The 19,987-nt window shown below is 35.8% G+C and overlaps 3 protein-coding genes across 4 annotated transcripts in view; 2 read left to right on the top strand and 1 right to left on the bottom strand.

Moving 5' to 3' along the window:
• Positions 1-5,933: 5,933 nt before the first annotated feature.
• Positions 5,934-16,905, top strand: hps1 (HPS1 biogenesis of lysosomal organelles complex 3 subunit 1). 2 transcript variants are annotated; one of them, XM_079854635.1, is made up of 19 exons: positions 5,955-6,074; positions 6,594-6,715; positions 6,812-6,946; positions 7,591-7,733; positions 8,655-8,763; positions 8,836-8,996; positions 9,095-9,194; positions 9,273-9,342; positions 9,469-9,524; positions 10,531-10,686; positions 10,875-11,054; positions 12,166-12,242; positions 12,340-12,471; positions 12,543-12,611; positions 12,737-12,878; positions 13,564-13,677; positions 13,769-13,851; positions 15,377-15,556; positions 16,831-16,905. In XM_079854635.1, exons 2-18 carry the CDS (start codon positions 6,599-6,601, stop codon positions 15,537-15,539), a joined length of 2,007 nt encoding a protein of 668 aa, XP_079710761.1. In that variant the 5' UTR covers positions 5,955-6,074; positions 6,594-6,598; the 3' UTR covers positions 15,540-15,556; positions 16,831-16,905. The 2 variants fall into 2 exon arrangements, with proteins under 2 accessions (XP_079710760.1, XP_079710761.1); XM_079854634.1 differs by lacking the exon at positions 16,831-16,905 and having other exon boundaries at positions 5,934-6,074; positions 12,543-12,608; positions 12,734-12,878; positions 15,377-15,673.
• Positions 15,778-19,987, bottom strand: part of st3gal7 (ST3 beta-galactoside alpha-2,3-sialyltransferase 7) — a 5,802-nt gene continuing 1,592 nt past the window's right edge. Inside the window, exons 4-7 of the mRNA XM_079854636.1 lie at positions 19,420-19,745; positions 19,121-19,307; positions 18,720-18,860; positions 15,778-17,090 (exon numbers count right to left, since the gene is read on the bottom strand). Coding sequence (XP_079710762.1) covers positions 16,854-17,090; positions 18,720-18,860; positions 19,121-19,307; positions 19,420-19,745 — 891 coding nt within the window. The 3' untranslated portion in view covers positions 15,778-16,853. The remainder of the gene's footprint in view (positions 17,091-18,719; positions 18,861-19,120; positions 19,308-19,419; positions 19,746-19,987) is intronic.
• The window catches only part of ankrd2 (ankyrin repeat domain 2 (stretch responsive muscle)), a 14,387-nt gene continuing 14,105 nt past the window's right edge, over positions 19,706-19,987 (top strand). The window contains exon 1 of the mRNA XM_079854637.1: positions 19,706-19,750. The gene's annotated coding sequence lies outside the window, so the exon portion shown is untranslated. The remainder of the gene's footprint in view (positions 19,751-19,987) is intronic.

The raw sequence follows: 19,987 nt of genomic DNA, 5'->3' as shown, positions 1-19,987 counted from the left end.
CAATTCTCTGGAGTTCTGTGGGAGCAGATTCTGTGTGGGCCTGTCTGTCAGCTTAATGTGATTTAGCCGAGGAGGACGTGTTCCTGGATCAACATCCGTGTTGGTTGTTAAACAACATTCCAGTCTGTCAACCAATCACATTTTAGGGATAGATTTAAGGGGCCTGAACAATGTTCTTTTCTACCAATCATTTCCCTTGGATGTTAAGAGTAGGGTTGCAAGTGTTAGGACTGCGATTGCTTGCTAGAAATGTTGTTCCAGGACCAACAACGGAGGTTAATCCTGCAAAATCACACTGCACAAATAGCAGTTTGATCTAAATTACTGTCTTGTGTACTTTTTGATTCTAGGGTCTAAAGCCAAAAGGGCAAATCTCGGTTAGCAATCACAGGACAGTAAATATAAACTGTCCTTTACATCATCTTTATAACTTTGCCATAAAACATTGACCCATGCCCTGAATAATATCTTTCAATGTCTTTTTTTTTTTTTTTTTTTTGCTGCTGCTGCTTAATAAATTCAACCTGTTCAACGGTTAAGGTATAATGGGAAGATACAGATATTTACTAAAACATCCTCATAGTTCATTGCTAAATTTGAAAGGAATCACATACAGGTGAAACTCGAAAAATTCGAATATCGTGCAAAAGTTCATTTATTTCAGTTATTCAACTTAAAAGGTGAAACTAATATATTATATAGATTCATTACATGCAAAGTGAGATATTTCAAGCCTTTATTTGTTATAATGTTAATGATCATGGTTCACAGCTTATGAACATTTTCAAAATTTCTGAGATTTTGAATTTTTGTAGTTTTCATAAGCTGTAAGCCATAATCGTCAAAATGATAACAAATAAAGGCTCGGAAAATTTCGAGTTTCACCTGTAATACACTTTATTCATTTCAATATTCATTGGTTCTCTGAGAAATACTGCTCTATATTTATAATGTTTACAAGTTTACAAGACTTCCCATTGTAGCTCAGACTCTTTTGAAGCCTGAAAGGAGAGTAGGGAGTTTTTGAAGTTTGCTGAGGAGCTCAGGAAATTAGCTCAATTGTTGCCCTTTAGTGTCATGTATACATGTATACTATAACAGTGTGAACCTGAGCTTACAGTTTTAATTTGCTATATTAAACACTACCTTATTCTGTGTTGATACAGGGGCCGTAAAAGTGTTGGAGAGTTAAGTCACACTTAAAAATGTAATAACATTTAAAAAATGCCACTTGGCTTGATATGTTGTAAGTTTAAGTGTTGCTTAAGTGTCCAAATACTTTAAGAGCCACTATAATGTACAGCGATTCCTTTGTGCTGCTAGCTGACTAAATAATAGTAATAAGCATGATGAGTGACAAATGTTTCTGTACAGGTTCAAACCTTTTGTTATATTAGTAAATGTACATACAATTGGTTTTTGATTTAAACAGTGTGCTTCCTCACTCTATAAATATTATTTATATAAATGTGTGTGTGTGAGTGTGTTGCGTGTGTGTGTGTGTGTACATAGTTACATATTGTGTTGAGAAAAACATGACTTTTATTTGTCATAACATTTTGTCAGATAATTTTGTACAAAAATGACGTACTTTTTTGTAAAACATACAGCACAGACTGATGTTAATGTTTGGCAATAAAAATGGCGTTTTATTTTCAATGTATTGAGTTGCTCACAGTATGCACACTCATGTATCACCAAAATAGCAATTCAGCTTTCAAACTGATTATATGAATTCTGTGGACATTTTTGGGAAAGTTTTGGCTTTTTATTTGGTTATGACAGCGTGTATAGTCAGAATTTTTCCACGGTCAAAAATTCTCATATTTTATTAGATTTCGGGAGATTATTTTGTGATTTTAGAGATTTGTATGGTCTTTGATTTGTAAAATGACACGTTTAGAAGCTATTTTTTTTTCCTTGAATGTGTTTATTGCAAATGTAGAGTTGTTCATATTTTTTCTGTTAAAGAGCATTATTTTATTATGGAAATGTTTGTGTCTGAATATTATTTTTGTCAAAATATATAAATAAAATAGTAGTTAAAAAAAACTAGGTTTTGACCTCTTATTTACAATAATTAATGTAAATTCAAAGTGTGTGTGTATATGTGTATATATATATATATATATATATATATATATATATATATATATATATATATATATATATAAACTGTGTGTGTGTAAATGTGTGTGTGTATATATATATATATATATATATATATATATATATATATAAACATAAACTGAATAACCCTTGAAGAGACTGTCCTATGACACAGATAGAGGCTGAATTGAATTCCAGCACATGTTCAGGAGTGCAAGATAGAGGATAAAAGCATGCAAGCTATGAACTCAGTGATTTATAAATGGGCCTGAACACAAAGAAGTACAGAAATAAATTGTGACAGTACGCTATAATGGGTAACCCAAGACCGGGTGCTTTATGTTCCATCAGGTCACGGGAAGAAGATCAACTCACAAGTCTTCAAAGGCCCGGCAGGGTCCTCAGCCCAGCGCTGGAGGGTTCACAAAGGGAAGGAGCCAGTTTGCAGCTTGCACACCAGCAGATGTTCCCTCTCCAAGCAGCTGGGACAAGACTTTGTTGAGAAATGAGAGCGAACTGTGGTGTCAGAGCAATCGTGTGCAGTACTAAGTGATGAGAACCATTTGCACCTGAATGAGACTCAGATTTTGATCTCTTCTCATCTAAACTTCTACAAAATTATAAATTAGTATGATTTTTTAATTATATAGTTGCATTATGTATTTTGGAGCAAACCAAAATATGTTGCCTTGACATACTGCCTATATTAACTGTACGTACCGGTAAGTGCATAAAAAATATGTTCTAAAAGGAAACATGTCTGCAGTTCACATATGGTTCATCTTAGACTTGACGTGGTTCACTCATACACATAATCTAGGCTCGTTCACACTTGGTCAAGAGTCACAAAGTCTGACATGACCCAGCAGGCCTTTTATATGCACTTTTTTTTATTTTGCTGCTTGTTCAAATTGCTTAGTTAAAATGAGTTAAAGCAACACAATTGCTAGACATTTTGTCCTAACTTAATTTAATTGTGTTCAATCCTCTTAAATATTTGTAAAATTGAAGTAATTAATCCATTTGTGTTTGAAATTAAGTGCTATTTTATGTGTTTTTGAGCAAGATGAGAAAAGGGGAGACTTGATAGTGTGTAATAGTGTTTAAAGTTCAGTTATGTTGAAATTTAAATTACACATTGTGGAGAAGAGTGGAGCATTTGCTTAGGCACAACTGCTTTGCTGAAGGGGCTGCATGCTTAACAAATAAGATGCTAATGTGTGTTAGCTAAAAGTTTAACTAACTAGTACAGTATTATAATTCAGTTGTGTGACAATAAATTAGGCTATATGAAATTGAATTGGAAATTTCCAACTTCCTCTTCTGAAGTCGTGATAACAAGCTCATTGCATTCAAATCTTGACTTGAGAAGGCGTTCATATCCAATTTTATAACTAGGAAACTATAGTAATTATAATAATTCCTATATTGCACATGAAGGCAGCATAGATGATGTAATCCAACACACTTTTTTTCAGTGTGGGCATTAGCTAGCGCATTATACGTAACTCGTGTTATATTCAGATACTTTTTCAACTAGTAACGCATTACTTTTAAATCTACAACAAATAAGTAACAGAGTTTCTTTGTTTTTCCATTGATTGACACCTCTTCTGTCCCGACGTTGAGACAAACCGGAAGTGCAGAGGCGTTGTGTGCGCTGTGTAAACATGATGGTTATGATATAGGCTACTCATCTCACTTGCACAAAAACATATTCAGTATCCCTCAAAATGATTAAAAACAGTGAAATGCAAAAACGCAAATCTGCAATAATTACATTTTAAATTAGACAAATAGGCCTATATTTGATGTAGCCTACTTAATCTCACTTTTATTAACCAATGTATTTGCTGCTGACCTTCAATGATCTAATTCAGCCATAGCCTACTAACCAAAATCGAATGACTATAAACATCCCTGCGTCTCAATGTCCATATAGTCTACTATCCATCCCAAAAAGTATGTGAGATTAAAGTGTCCCAAAGCACAGTATGTTGAAAAGAGCCAATGCCAGAAGTCCTCGGATGGTCTACTATTTATTTTTAGGTGGATTTTCGAAGTGTGGATCCGTGCTCACTATAACGGCTAATATTGCCCACAACCCACTGGTGGAGGAACTGCAAATAGGAGTAAAAAAAACAACAACAACAACAAAACACTCGTTTGAGTGCCGAATCAAAGTTTAAAGGTGCTGTATGTAACTTTTTTACTCTGCCCTCTACTGGCGCATTTCCTTCAGCCTGAGGTTTATTGATTTCACTTTTGGTGTGAAAGGGATTTTTTACTTTTGCCCAAAATATATATATATATATATATATAAAAAAAAGTTATTAAAAACAAAAAACAAGCAAGCCCAGCCCAGGTGAGGAAAAGTAACGCAAACGTAACATAACGCATTACTTTCCATAAAAAGTAACTAACACAATTAGTTACTTTTTAAGGGAGTAACAATGTAACACATTACTTTTAGAAGTAACTTTCCCCAACACTGTTTATTATGAGTACAGCTGTTTACTGAAATTTAGACTAAGAACCATCAAAGTAGTCATTAACATGCAACGCAAAAAGTAAAATCAAATTATGTTCTTAACATTTTTGTCTTATCAAACCAAATAAAATATCAAACCAACATTAATTTAAATTAAGAGAATTTAATTTCAGTGAAATTGAGCAATGAAAAGGAGAATTTTGCATTTAAAAATAAAATGATAAAAAAATAATCCTATATATACTCCCAAACTTTGAGGTTTTGTTGTTTTCCAATGCAAAATGTCCTGACTGGACTGCAACCTTGATTTAATTATAAATATGCATGATCGTTGTGGAACAAGCAGGTAGGTCTTTGTCATTTGATCAAAGCTGACAATCAACAGCATGTATTCATATACAGACATAATGAAGTGTGACGTTTCTTTCTCTGTATATGCTGTGGAACTGGAGTTCTGCGAAGAGTCAAACTACCTTTGCGTGACTTCCCTGGCTTTGCCATGCACACTGTAACCAAACCCAGCGTGAAAATGTTTATACTGTGTTGACCCTATTTGGAAGACCCAGAACCCATCCCCCTTGAGCCAAGATGGTGGATTTCATGATGTTTACACGATATATAAGCCAATTACATAGAGGGTTAAAGTTGGTACAATGGTGAATTCTTACATGTGTGTGTCATTGACTGAACAGAGGAAAGGTCAAAGCTCCAAAACGTTTATTTAGAATTTCATGCAGAAAGAAAGAAAGAAAGAAAGAAAGAAAGAAAGAAAGAAAGAATATATAATTTCATGATTTGTTATCGCAACTTTATTTCTTTTGTCGAGTCATTTATCTTAGATAATTAATGTGGTTCAGATAACATAACATTTTGAGTTTATATTTATTAAACCAAAAAATTAAGGCAAACATAACTTACTTTTTTAAGTTAAACCAACCAATTTCATGTGTGTCTCTATGGAGTCCTAAAACAAAATGGGAAGATATAATTATAGGCTATATATATATATATATATATATATATATATATATATATATATATATATATATATTATAAATTGTTAAATGTAATGTAAAATTTGTTTTTTCCTTTTTTTAATTGAAGCATCATTCAGTCATGACTCATGAGTCAGTCATGTTTTTAACCACTTTAATTAATTTCAGATTATTTTATTTTAACTAATGGTGGTATTTGTAAGAAAGAAAGAAGTGAGTATGAATGAGTTCATTAAACGAATGAGCAATAAAAGAATCACGCGCTGCAGATCCGCCGCACATGATCTGAATTCCAGACATGACGCGCGCTCGCCGGTGATCATCAAATCACGTGACTCGAGCGCGCACACACACACATCACGGAAGCGCTGCTGCAGTTTAGTGTAATCTGTCAGACTGTTTGTTGTGCTGTGTGATTATTGAATTGGCTCAGGATTTCGGGCGCAATGATACTGTTCTAGATGCGAACACCAAAAATAGTAAGTTTACTTTGTTGATACGTAAACTGGCTTACGTTTAGTGCAAAAAGTTTTCACTTGTCTTGAACTTGATATGTTTTTCCAGCTAGTTTCATTCTGGAGGAACTGAGAGGTTTGGGCTTCTGCTGCACAAGAGTATCATTCTATTGGGTGTTGTGTACTCGTTAACTTGTTTGCATTCTGTCCTATTGTATTGTATTGTATTGTATTGTATTGTATTGTATTTTAACAATTACTGATACTGAACAGTTTAAGGAAGCTGCATGGTTTCTTAAAGATTGTCTTTGAGTTTTTTTTTTTATGTCTTACAGAAGCGTTTATCCCATTAGAAGTCATACAGGCCCTATAGGAATTTTTTTCCTTCTGTTTTGTTGGAATTACAATGATTAGGACTGTAAATTATGATTTTCTTGAATAGTTGCATTAAGAGGTTTATGAAAGACTGAGATTAATTCGAAGCCATGTTAGAGTTATGCACAGTGTGAATAATATTCTTCTAATAACTGCATTTGTGTTCAGATAAAATGAAGTGTCTACTGGTGGCCAACGAGAGCGCAGAGGTTTTGTTCTACTGGACTGACAACGAGTTTGAGCAGCGGATTCAGGATCAGTATGTGGTTTCCCAGGAGGAAGGACAACGAGTGAGAATTAATGCTGTTTGACGTTTTATGTTCAAATACATTTTAATATACATGCTTGAGACATTATTAATATTATTATTTTTTATGTGTTCTTAGCTGCCCGCTTTTGAAGACAGCATCAACACTCTCTTCGCACCCATCATCATCTCCTGTAGCACCATGGTGGACCGACTCGGGGACAATTACACTTCCTTCAACACCGAAAACAATCATATCTATGTTCTGCATCAGGTAATCCACAGCAGAATGAATGTATCATCTGATCTAACACTAATAAATACTTTTTTTTTTTTAAATATGTTTTATATATTTTAATATAGATGTTTTGAGGGATGCACCTATGTACTGGACAAAAATTAAAAGCCATTATTGTTTAAAAACAGCCGATGATCAGGGCGGATTATATCTCTGTCAATCAAAAGGGGACAGAAAAACAAATCAGACTGCAACTCGTACTGTGTGTGAAGAGAATCTCTCGTGTTGAGTTTAGGTCTGTCAAAGTTAACAGTAAAAAGTAGCGACATTAAAGCAGACTCTATTTGAGTTACTGTTGCCTTTCTATCAGCTCAGACCTCTCTGACCATTCTCCTAGGCATCAACAAGGCATTTTCGCCCACAAAACTACCTCTCACTGAACATTTTCTCTTTTTCTGATCATTCTCTGTAAACCCTAGAGTATTGGTTGTGTGTGAAAATCCCAATAGCTCAGGAAGTTTCTGAAATACTCAAACCAGCCCGTCTGGCACCAAAAACCATGCCACGTTCAAAGTCACTTAAATCACCTTTCTTCAGTAACAGTATGAATTTAACATTTCAAGAAATTCAATGTATTTTTCCAGTACTCATGCCACATACTTGTCCTTTCTATCATGCAGTTTGAGGAATGTCTATACATCGCTGTGAATGGAGATGGAGATGAGACCGAAGAGGATTTGAAGAGAAAGATCTATGTGATGAAGAAACTCACAGAAATCATGTTTGGGATGGTGACGCTCAGCGGGGCCCTCTTGAGGAAAGAGTGAGAACTGCACTTTGTTCGACATCACATCAACATATTTCATATATTGTAGATTAGTATAACTAAGTCTCATTGCATTTTCACTTCATATTATTAAAGGAGAACTCCGGTCAATTTTAACATTGAGCTCATTTTTTTGTACATTTGGAGTGCTGTCAATACAGAGAACTACGACAAAAAACGGTGTTGCCTACACCGAGTTATTCTATTTTTAAAATTTGCACCCTGTTGACTTCAATAGGGCAAGTAGTAAGCCTGCTTTTTAGCCTTTTAACATCCTTTAAGTGTCATTACAAGTGCACAGAAAATGTGAGTGATTCCTTCCGAGTGAACACGGGTGGATCTGACTGCAGTAGATGTTAGAGATATTAATAAAAACGAAGTTAATTCAGCCAGCGCTCATACCTTTGTTTACATCCTGTTTTCGGTGGAACGCCATAGTAATCGATTGTCGAGTTCACGCGCGTGATCATTGGTAACTAAACCTATGCGCGTGAACTCGACAATCGATTACTATGGCCTTCCACCGAAAACAGAATGTAAACAAAGGTATGAGCGCTGGCTGAATTAACTTCGTTTTTATTAATATCTCTAACATCTACTGCAGTCAGATCCACCCGTGTTCACTCGGAAGGAATCACTCACATTTTCTGTGCACTTGTAATGACACTTAAAGGATGTTAAGAGGCTAAAAAGCAGGCTTACTACTTGCCCTATTGAAGTCAACAGGGTGCAAATTTTAAAAATAGAATAACTCGGTGTAGGCAACACCGATTTTTGTCGTTGTTCTCTGTATTGACAGCACTCCAAATGTACAAAAAAATGAGCTCAATGTTAAAATTGACCGGAGTTCTCCTTTAAACCCGCACAGACGAAAGCATTTTTAACGGACTCTTTCTTATATTCAAATTTATTTGTCAGATTGCGCCCTCAAGAGACTGAGCAAAGGAACCGGTTATGGAAGAAGCTACAAAGCCTCCTGGAAACGTACAGCCGCTTACGAGAGCACGACCAAAGCTTTTTAGTGGAGGTGTGTGTGCAAGTGCTGTTTTTATTAGTTGTGTGCTAGGTTTCACACATGACGAGTTCTCTGTGCGTTCAGGCTGTGGAAAGGTTGATCCACCCGACCCTTTGTGAGCAGTGCATCGAGTTTCTGGAGCGTCGGCTGGTGCAGCAGATCAACAGCAACATGGACAGAGCAGGCGAGGAGGTTCTGCACGCTTTCATACTGGTGCACACCAAACTTCTGGCCTTCTACTCCAGGTACAGCAGACGCTGGTGGAGAACATGATGTTTTGACCACAAAATAATTCAGAAGGAAGCTTAGAGAACTTTGATATAATCTCAGATTTCTTGTGCAGTCGAAATGCCAGCAGTCTAAACCCCTCTGATCTCCTGGCTCTGATCATCCTTGTGCAGGATCTCTACCCCAGTAAAATTGACCAAGATGACACTCCTGAGGTTTGATATGTCTTGTTTTTGATATCGCACAGTGTTTTATTTTGCATTGTGCCCTGACAGTATTTTCTGTATATTTAGGAGTTAGAGAGCAGTTCAGTTCCTGATGTATTCTACACACCAGAGCCCTCTCCTCCTGAACGGGAATCAGGTGATAGAAATGAGTAGACTTTCATGGACTTTGTGTGTAATGCAATGACATTCAGACATGTTCGCTAAAGTTTTGCACCAAGTGTTGCATAAATACAAGTTGCATATTTGTGTTTTTAATGCATAGTCCGACCAAGAGGTGACAGTCCTCCTGTCTTCCAGTTTGTAGATCCTGATGTTCAGGTGAGCTATTTCTTCCTGTCCATCTCTGCTGCCCTAAAAGTATGATCTAATGTAATATGATCTCATTTGTATATTCATGGATACGCGTGTATTAAATGAAGCAAGCGTGTCGAGTTACATTCAAGCTAATTTAAGGCATGAATCATTTTTTTCACTGGAAATATGCCATTTTGGTGATCAAAAATGAGTTTTAAGAGCTAATGTATTGACTACAGGGGGACTTTAAATTCTTTTTTGCAAGAATTTGATCAAGGATGCATTCAAATTACTATCAAAAATAAGAGTAAAGGCACTTATAACGTTAGAAAAGATTTCTATTTTGAATAAATGCTGTTCTTTAAACTTTATTTAAACTTTACACATTTCATTAAGCAGCACAACCCTTTTCTGCTACTACTACTACTACTACTACTACTACTAATAATAATAATAATAATTTGTTGAATAAAAATGTTTCTTGAACACCAAATCAGAATATTAGAATGATATCTAAAGGGTGTTTAAGATAGATAATGTTGTTAAAAGGATGAAAAAATATAAATTTTAACATTTTTGTCTTATATAATATTTTATAAAATATAAATTAAATCTAATATTTAAAATATAAACATATTTATGTTTATATGTATAAATGTGTGTGTGTGTGTTCCCCAGCTGTATATAATATTATATAATATTTTTTATTTTTAACCCAATATATGCAAACATATTATGGTATTTTTATGCTTTAGTAGAGTGAATAGTTGAGTTACATACAGCACCTTTTGAACTTTCTATTTATCGAAGAATCCTGAAAAGTTTCCACAAAAAAAAAAAAAAAAAAAAACATTTTAAAATATATTCAAATAGAAAAGTTGTTTTAAATGGTTAAATTTGCACGATTACTGTTTTACTGTATTTTTGGTGAACATAATGATCTTCCTTTAAAAACATAAATCTTACTGACCCCAAACCTTTGAACGGTAGTGTATGATGTAAAGATTTTCGCATATTCTTATGATTTTAGATGGCTGAGGACAGTCTCAAAACTCTTGAAGCTCCAACCCCTGACCCCTCAGCCCCATTCAGAGTATTCCTGGAAGCCAAAGAGTGTCCCATGATGCCTCACTCCATGTATTGCCTGTCTCTCTGGCCTGGAATCACGCTAGTGTTGCTCACCAAGGTGAAGCCTTTCTGAATATCATGCATTCTGTATATTATCAGACCTATTATTACATTATTAGACATATTTATTCTACTCTTTTCAAATAAGCACATTTGTATAGACAATGATCATACTGAATAACATGATCATGTAGGGTTTAACCAAACATGTAAAGTTCCCAGCTAATTTGTTTTGCTTCTCAATAGATCCCCAACAGTCATGTGGCAATAAATATTTACTACTTTCTGGAAGCCTTTGTGAAGCTGGAGAAGAGGTTGTGTGAGGGGCATGAAGGGTCTGCGGCCACACGGGGTCAGCCCTCCGTCCAGGAGCAGCGGGGCAGACTGGAGAAGTTAGTCAAAGCCTGGGCCAGCATGGACATTCAGGTCAGAGTGGACAACCGAACCGAGCACACACTCTTAATCCTTTGCACACTGTCAGATCCACTTTACAATGTGCTTTCATTAGGACTCATGAGGGACTCAATGATTCTGCATCAGATTTCAATATGGTTCATTTAGTGCTTTTTCATCCAGTTCATTTAGTAACAATCTTTTGTTCAAATGTTTTATTTAATTTTATTAAAACACCATTCATTAAAACGAAAACATGTTCTTTAACTACACTTTAAATTGCTTTATTATTATAATCATTATAAAAAAATAAAAGGTGAATATGTTTTTTTTTTTTTTTTTTTTTTTTTATACACTACCATTCAAAAGTTTGGGATTGATATGATGTTTTTGAAATAAGTCTCTTATACTTACCAAGGCTGTATTTTTTCGATCAAAAATACAGTCAAAACAGTAATATTGTGAAATATTATTATTACACATTTATTTGAAATGTAATTTATTCCTGTGATGGCAAAGCTGAATTCTCAACATCATTACTCCAGTCTTCAGTGTCACATGATCCTTCAGAAATCATTCTAATATGATTATCTGCTGCTCAAGAAACATTTCCTATTATTATCAATGTTGAAAACAGTTGTGCTGCTTAATATTTTTGTGGAAACTGTGATACTTGTTGATTATATGAGTAGAAAATTCAAAAGCACAGAATTTCTTTGAAATATAATTTTTATTTGTAACAAAGTAAAAGTATTTGGTCAGCTTAATGCATTCTTCTTAAAAGAAACTTTCCGACCCCAAACTTATGAATGGAAATGTATGCTCTGCACTAAAATACAACATTGATTAGAATATTGTTCTTTGAGCAATTTATCCATTGTTGTGTCATATTCAAATCTAATGTCTTTTTTTGTCCTACTGGAGACATTTGCACACTAAAATGTATATTTAAATTAATTTAAATCTATCAATTCCAAGAATTGCCACCTCACATATAAAAAAGAAAAAGAAATTGTATACATATACAATACATATTTGAAGATTTATCCAGTATTCAAGAACAATTGGAAAGGTCTTGGAAATGTATTGACCAGAAATAGTGGAGTGTTGGCGCTATAATAACATGTTTTCATTATGTGTTCAGACTTCCCATCTTCAAAATGTGTGGACAGATTTTAAGAGCAAGGCCTTCACCAGATCTGGATCTGGATTCACAAGGGAGTGAGTGCTGTTTTTGTTATTAACAAACTGAAAAACGGTCTTTTCTGTAGTGGATGTGGCTTAATTCGCTCATTTGACGTTTTATGTGTTGTTGCAGTTTGCTGCCCTCTTGTCGAAACATGAAGACTCAGTTGTGTAGTGTGTACAGGCAGTTTTTTGCAGCTGAATGCATGGCCAGCAGTCAGCGATTGGCTCCTCATCTGCAAGAACGAGCTCTGAGCATGGTCCAGTATGTATGAACAGATACTTCCAAAGTACTCATTTTGAGTCACTTTTAACTGTCTTTCACATTTGTTGCAGAGAGAAGTTGATGGACTGGAAGGATTTTCTGCTGGTGAAAAGCAAAAGAAATATCACAATGGTGTCATATCCTTTTTTTTTAACATTGAGTCTTTTGGTTTGACGTGATCAGTAGATGCCATGAAGGTATTTGTCTAGCATTCAATCTTCTTCTGTTGTGACACTGTGATAGACTTTAACCACGCTCTCACATACCTGGAAGAGTTTCCTGGTCTCGTCCACTTTATCTACGTGGATCGTTCAAGTGGTCAAATGATAGCGCCTTCCCTAAATGTGACGGATCTCACCGTCTCTGAGCTCGGAAAGGGACCTCTAGCTGACTTCATAAAGAACAAGGTGTTTTTGTGTGTCTAGCCCATCATGCACTGTATCAAATCGTGAAATGTTTTAGTATAAGTAAATGTAGCTGTTTGTTTCTATGTATTGTTATATTTGTACTTATAAATGAAATTGATTAAATATTCTTCAGTAGAGATACAGAATGTTGTCAAAAGCTGAACATTTTTCATAAAATCAAAATTATATATAGACTAAAAACAAATGTTTTATATATATATATATATATATATATATATATATATATATATATATATATATATATATATATTAGTATATTTATTATTTATAGTATATTTATATCTATATACTTATATATACTCCCCCTAAATATAAGTATATAAATATAAATCTGTTTACTTACCCTTTTTAAGGATATTTTTCAATAATAATAGGAAATATTTCTTGAGCAGCAAATCAGCATATATTAGAGTGATTTCTGAAGAATCATGTGACTAAATACTGGAGTAATGAGTCTGAAAATTCAGCTTTGCCACCCACCGGAATGAATTACATTTTAAAATTGAAAAATTATTTGTAAAAATATTTCATAGTATTTCTGTTTTTTTGCCGTACTTTTAATTCAAATCTTACAATCCTAAATGTTACTGTATATTAAATGACAATACTGTATTTTTTTCATTAGTTACTGATGATATACTAATCTCATCATGAATCTGTGCAGGTTTGGAGTCTTGTGGCGACAACACGGCGATACCTACACAAGGGTTACGCCACCGTCACACTCCGAGATGGAGATTACTTCTACTGTTACTTTTTGTGGTTTGAAAATGAAGCGGTAAATATTAGCTTGCATCTTCTTTACATTTACTATAACACATATAATGAAAGTTATATGTGGTGATCAGGTTTCAATTTCGTTTTGACAGGGTTACAAACTGGAAGTGATAGATATACCCAGTTTCCCAGATGACACCGCTCCAATAGGAATGCTCACCTGTGATTATTATAAGTAAGACAGTTTGAAGCATATACAGTGCTATGCATAAGTTTAGGCACCCATACTAAAGTTGACTAAAAGAGGAATAAAAAATCATCTTTTGGAAACTGAACTTAATGCCTTAATTAAAAAAATTAGGAAAAATCCAACCTTTAAGGACACCAATTTTCTTTGTGAATGAATAATGTATTGTAAATAAATAAATATTCTTCCTTAAAATACAGGGTGCATAAGTTTGGACACCCCTATGTTAAATTCCCATAGAGGCAGGCAGATTTTTATTTTTAAAGGCCAGTTACTTCATGGATCCAGGATACTATGCATCCTGATAAAGTTCCCTTGGCCTTTGGAATTAAAATAGCCCCACATCATCACATAGCCTTCACCATACCTAGAGATTGGCATGGTTTTATTTCAGTTAGCCTAATAGCTAGTTTGATTTGCATTGAGAGATGATCTTATGGAAAGTACTCCATGCCAATCTCTAGGTATGGTGAAGACTATGTGATGATGTGGGGCTATTCTAATTCCAAAGGCCAAGGGAACTTTATCAGGATGCATAGTATCCTGGATCCATGAAGTAACTGGCCTTTAAAAATAAAAATCTGCCTGCCTCTATGGGAATTTAACATAGGGGTGTCCAAACTTATGCACCCTGTATTTTAAGGAAGAACATTTATTTATTTATGATACATTATTCATTCACAAAGAAAATTGGTGTCCTTAAAGGTTGGATTTTTCCTAATTTTTTTAATTAAGGCATTAAGTTCAATTTTCAAAAGATGATTTTTTATTCCTCTTTTTAGTCAAACTTTAGCATGGGTGTCTAAACTTATGCATAGCACGGTATATATCATTCAGAATGATTTGACAACACCTTGTCTAAGAGTTTAAAGTGCCCCTATTCTGCTCTTTCAGATATTACGTTTCATACAGTGTGGAGTATAGCATTATATAATAATATAATATTATTGTCTCCTAAAAGAAAGAACTGATTCTGAACTGTCATCAGTAATTCCAGTCTCACTTCCTACATGAACCTATTTAGGTTTGTAACAGATTTGCGTAATGTCACCCTATGGTCTGCCACGAACAACGTCTAGTTTGACTCGTCCTCAAACACTGCGGTTGTATCTGAGGCCTGGAAGAGTTTGGTTCTTGTTGTGCTGAGGAAGACCTGGAGCTGAACCCTTTCACCCACTTTGATAAAAGATGTGAAGCTGCAATTTTGTACTATTAGAAAACTCAAGTGTTTTTTTTTTACCTTGGATGCTTGTAAACCTATTGTAGGAGAACTCAAAAATAAAATTAGGTATCTTTAAAATAGTTTAATAGGGGCATTTTAAAACAGGTCAGTTTGAAGGTTATTGTACATAATTATTCTATTTAAAAGTAGCCATGTACGACTTAAGTTTGAATGGAAATGGACTCTGCTAGAGGTTGCTACAGTGTTTTTGATGGTTTCTAGATAATTGCCAGGTGATGGAAAGCTGAACTTTCTTTAACACGTGTCTATTCTGTTCTGACTGTGTCATAGGAAACTGCTGCGGTATTACAGCAAAAGACATCAGAATGAAGTGGTGAAGTGTTATGAACTGCTGACTGTGCATCTGGGTGTAATCCCCAATGAATATATTCTTCAGCACTGCAGTCAGCTGGCCCGCAAGCTGTGGGAGCCCACCCGTATCCCGCTCCTGTGACCAACACGGTCCTCAGAGTCAGAGGAATACGTGCTCCATGCAGCCGTGCTCTCTTTCTTCTGTTGCTGCATGAGCTATAATCTTTATGGAGAGTTTTCTGTACTTCTTATTTCAGTTCAGGTAACTGCAGAAAATATTGTGCCGGGAAACTAAACATTGCATTTCTTGTGCTTCTAATTAACTGAATGGGTGCAAGTGAACAGTGAGAAACAGACATTCTTAAGGTGCTCGTAATACCAAAAACGTGTCTGTTATTTAGCAATTATTTTTGTGAAACCAGGACCAAATATTATAGGAAACACTCTTTTTTTAAAAGTCAAGTCACCTTTATTTATATAGTGCTTTATACAATACAGATTGTTTCAAAGCAGCTTTACAGTGATAACAGGAAAATGATTCAGTGAAACTCTTAAAGAAAATGGTGTCATTGTTTAGCTGAAGTTAGTTCAGTGTTAATACAGTTCCGTTGTAAAGATAATCAATTATTAATTTGCTTTGGAGATGTTTTGAAGGGAGGGTGGGATCTTTTGCGTTCAAAGCCAACTTGCTATTGCTAACCTCTCTGAAATTGCCAACCCTACCTTTAATGAATCAACAAATTAGTAATTTTGTACATTTAGTAAACATTTTGTTTAATGGTTGTAAAGTTAAAGCTGAAATACACAAATCTAATTCTTAAAAAGGAGAATAACAATTTATTTATCCTGCCATCAAAAATATTGCTATAGCAGATGATTTCTCTCCTTCCGTAATGTCAGCACTTTTTGAACTGTAATTAATGATCATGAATGTGTTGCAACAAAATATTCCCCATTTAAATTTTAGCTCAGAGATTACGTTAAAGACGAAGTACATTGATAAGGAATGTGTGTTTGTTTTTAACCCACTGCTTTGTTTTAAATATATAATGCGATATTTTACAGGACCGATTATCACACTCAAACACGAATCTGTCATTTATATTTGGATACAGTATTGTTTGGATAAATGTAATGTTCTGTTAAAAAAAAAATTTACACTATGTAATCAGTTTTCCAAGATAAATAAATATGAAATAATAATTTATCTGAATAAATCTTTTGTCATCTTTAATAAAGCTATATTTAAATGGTTTTTCAATTGTTTTAAGTGCATTTGTTTGTACATTATGTTATTGGGTAATGTCTGTCGCATTTCAGCCCAAAATTACACAATTTAGTACATTTCGCCCTGAAATTTATAAGATCGATTCTATTGTCTTCCAACAGGTCTGTTTCTGTGTTTTGTCATCTCTCTTAACTTCTACATGTAGCTGTTTCAGAGTCTCTGCCGTCATCACAATGCCCCGGTGAGGTCTCGCACCGCTCCGGCTTTAACCAGCTCCCGCAGTAAGATGGTCTCAGCGCTGACATCGTGAACCACCTGTGCCCTCATGGCGTCCATGCGGAGAGACCCATAGTAATGCAGCAGAGCTCCAGGATGCTGAAGGTCGTATCCAAATCCAGCTAAACTCACCTCATCACACACCTGCAGGGCCAGAACTATTGCCGTTATACCCAGAGTCGGCACCATCTAACAAACAGAATATAAAAATGACTTCAGTTAACAATACTAGCGGCAGAACATTGAGTAGGAGTCTCGTTCCGCAAGGACAGGTTTTTATTTAATTAGTAAAGAATTTATAACACGACATTTGCCCTGCAATCAGCATATTAAAATAATTTCTGAAGGATCATGTGACACTAAAGACTGGAGTAATGATGCTGAAAATGTTGCCATCACAGGAATAAATTACATTTTACATTATATTTTACATTTCAATTATATTTCAGTACTATATTTATATATATATATATATATATATATATACACTCACCTAAAGGATTATTAGGAACACCATACTAATACTGTGTTTGACCCCCTTTCGCCTTCAGAACTGCCTTAATTCCACGTGGCATTGATTCAACAAGGTGCTGAAAGCATTCTTTAGAAATGTTGGCCCATATTGATAGGATAGCATCTTGCAGTTGATGGAGATTTGTGGGATGCACATCCAGGGCACGAAGCTCCTGTTCCACCGCATCCCAAAGATGCTCTATTGGGTTGAGATCTGGTGACTGTGGGGGCCATTTTAGTACAGTGAACTCATTGTCATGTTCAAGAAACCAATTTGAAATGATTCGAGCTTTGTGACATGGTGCATTATCCTGCTGGAAGTAGCCATCAGAGGATGGGTACATGGTGGTCATAAAGGGATGGACATGGTCAGAAACAATGCTCAGGTAGGCCATGGCATTTAAACGATGCCCGATTGGCACTAAGGGGCCTAAAGTGTGCCAAGAAAACATCCCCCATACCATTACACCACCACCACCAGCCTGCACAGTGGTAACAAGGCATGATGGATCCATGTTCTCATTCTGTTTACGCCAAATTCTGACTCTACCATCTGAATGTCTCAACAGAAATCGAGACTCATCAGACCAGGCAACATTTTTCCAGTCTTCAACTGTCCAATTTTGGTGAGCTCGTGCAAATTGTAGCCTCTTTTTCCTATTTGTAGTGGAGATGAGTGGTACCCGGTGGTGTCTTCTGCTGTTGTAGCCCATCCGCCTCAAGGTTGTGCGTGTTGTGGCTTCACAAATGCTTTGCTGCATACCTCAGTTGTAACGAGTGGTTATTTCAGTCAAAGTTGCTCTTCTATCAGCTTGAATCAGTCGGCCCATTCTCCTCTGACCTCTAGCATCAACAAGGCATTTTCGCCCACAGGACTGCCGCATACTGGATGTTTTTCCCTTTTCACACCATTCTTTGTAAACCCTAGTAATGGTTGTGCGTGAAAATCCCAGTAACTGAGCAGATTGTGAAATACTCAGACCGGCCCGTCTGGCACCAACAACCATGCCACGCTCAAAATTGCTTAAATCACCTTTCTTTCCCATTCTGACATTCAGTTTGGAGTTCAGGAGATTGTCTTGACCAGGACCACACCCCTAAATGCATTGAAGCAACTGGCATGTGATTGGTTGATTAGATAATTGCATTAATGAGAAATTGAACAGGTGTTCCTAATAATCCTTTAGGTGAGTGTATATATGTATGAGAGAGAGAGAGAGAGAGAGAGAGAGAGAGAGAGAGAGAGAGATAAAAGTAAAGAGAAGTAAAAGTTTTGAGTTTGTACAATTGAAAATCAGTTCTGACCTTTTTCTGTTGCTCTGCATAGGTTTGCAGGACTCGTCCTGTCCTGTACATGATTTCAGGATTCAGGATGCGAATATTCTCTGGTTGAAGAGGTATCGTGTCTATTACATGCTTCCAGAACCACAATTTAGACCACCAACTCTTCAAAAAGACAGGGACAGACATTGACTCCTTGGACCACACTGTTCATGTAAACAATTAGGCTAAATGAAGGTCATTTCTGTTATCTTTAAGGCTATAGCACACCTTAGAGATGACAAAAACATTTAATATTTACAGTCCCTCTGTTTCACAAAAAATGATGACTCATCCTGCACTCAAAGGCGTATACAAATCTTTGTCCAACAAAATGCTCTCTAGAATGAGAATGTCCCTCCTGAAAACCTTCTAACATTACTCACCAAAGGTTCCTTGGTTACTACAGAGATGAGCCATGCTATATCCAAGCTCTTGAACGCAACCAAAGCCACCATTTCAGTATTCTCGTATTCATGTGACAGGGTAGGAGCCCCTTCTGGATAAATGAGCCGAATGGTAGTTCTAGAGCCAACGTCTCTCTCAAATCCAAATACTGGAGCATTGTTCACTCTGTAAGTATAAAGATTAAAATATTAATATCAATACGATTAGTTCAGGCAAGTTAAATATGCATCATTGACACTGTAACACCTCACCCATATGTGTTTGTTAATGAACTAACCTAATGATAATGTTGTACTGGTCTATATGAGGTCCAAGATTTTTGCCACGTAAAATGCCACCGCTTCCGACCACCATGCATCTCCTGCACGTCTCTGCGCCAGCAGGAACACCAGTATAAGGCAAAGCTTTCAGGGCCTGTGCCACCATCTCCTCACTACCCTGCATACCCAGAGGAGGAGGCAGTGCCCAGTCCTGTGTGCCGTTCTCCAGGAACACAGGGATCTTCAGCAGCCCAGCAGGAGTAGACAGCGTCATCACCCTCTCCACACTCCAGCCACTGCGACATGACCGAGACAGCAGAGACGCTGACTGATTCAGCAGAGCCTGAGGTGTGTACAAGTGAGCCTTCAGACACCTGACCACAACATGAGTGGAAAATAATACTAATTGCAGTTGCAGAGATGCATATCGGTTTGTACTTGTATACCTTCTACCTTATTATTCATAATTAAGAAATTAAGATAAAATTAAGAAATCATTTTATTTATTAAGAATAAATTGTATTGTGGTTTGCACAGAAATGTTAAGCAGCACATCCGTTTTCAGCATTGCGAATAATAAGAAAT

This window comes from Squalius cephalus, assembly GCF_949319135.1.
Source record: "Squalius cephalus genome assembly, chromosome: 21".
Lineage (NCBI taxonomy): Eukaryota > Metazoa > Chordata > Actinopteri > Cypriniformes > Leuciscidae > Squalius > Squalius cephalus.
Note: the sequence above shows the minus strand (reverse complement) of the source record. Positions and strands in the feature narration are given on the sequence as shown.

What these genes read in the sequence shown, in the direction of transcription:
- hps1 (XM_079854635.1), top strand. Translation starts at nt 6,599, where the DNA reads ATGAAGTGTCTACTGGTGGCCAACGAGAGCGCAGAGGTTTTGTTCTAC. An exon ending in CTTCTGGCCTTCTACTCCAG is followed by an intron (nt 8,997 to 9,094) that starts GTACAGCAGACG and finishes TTTCTTGTGCAG; the next exon opens with TCGAAATGCCAGCAGTCTAA. An exon ending in TTGTAGATCCTGATGTTCAG is followed by an intron (nt 9,525 to 10,530) that starts GTGAGCTATTTC and finishes TTATGATTTTAG; the next exon opens with ATGGCTGAGGACAGTCTCAA.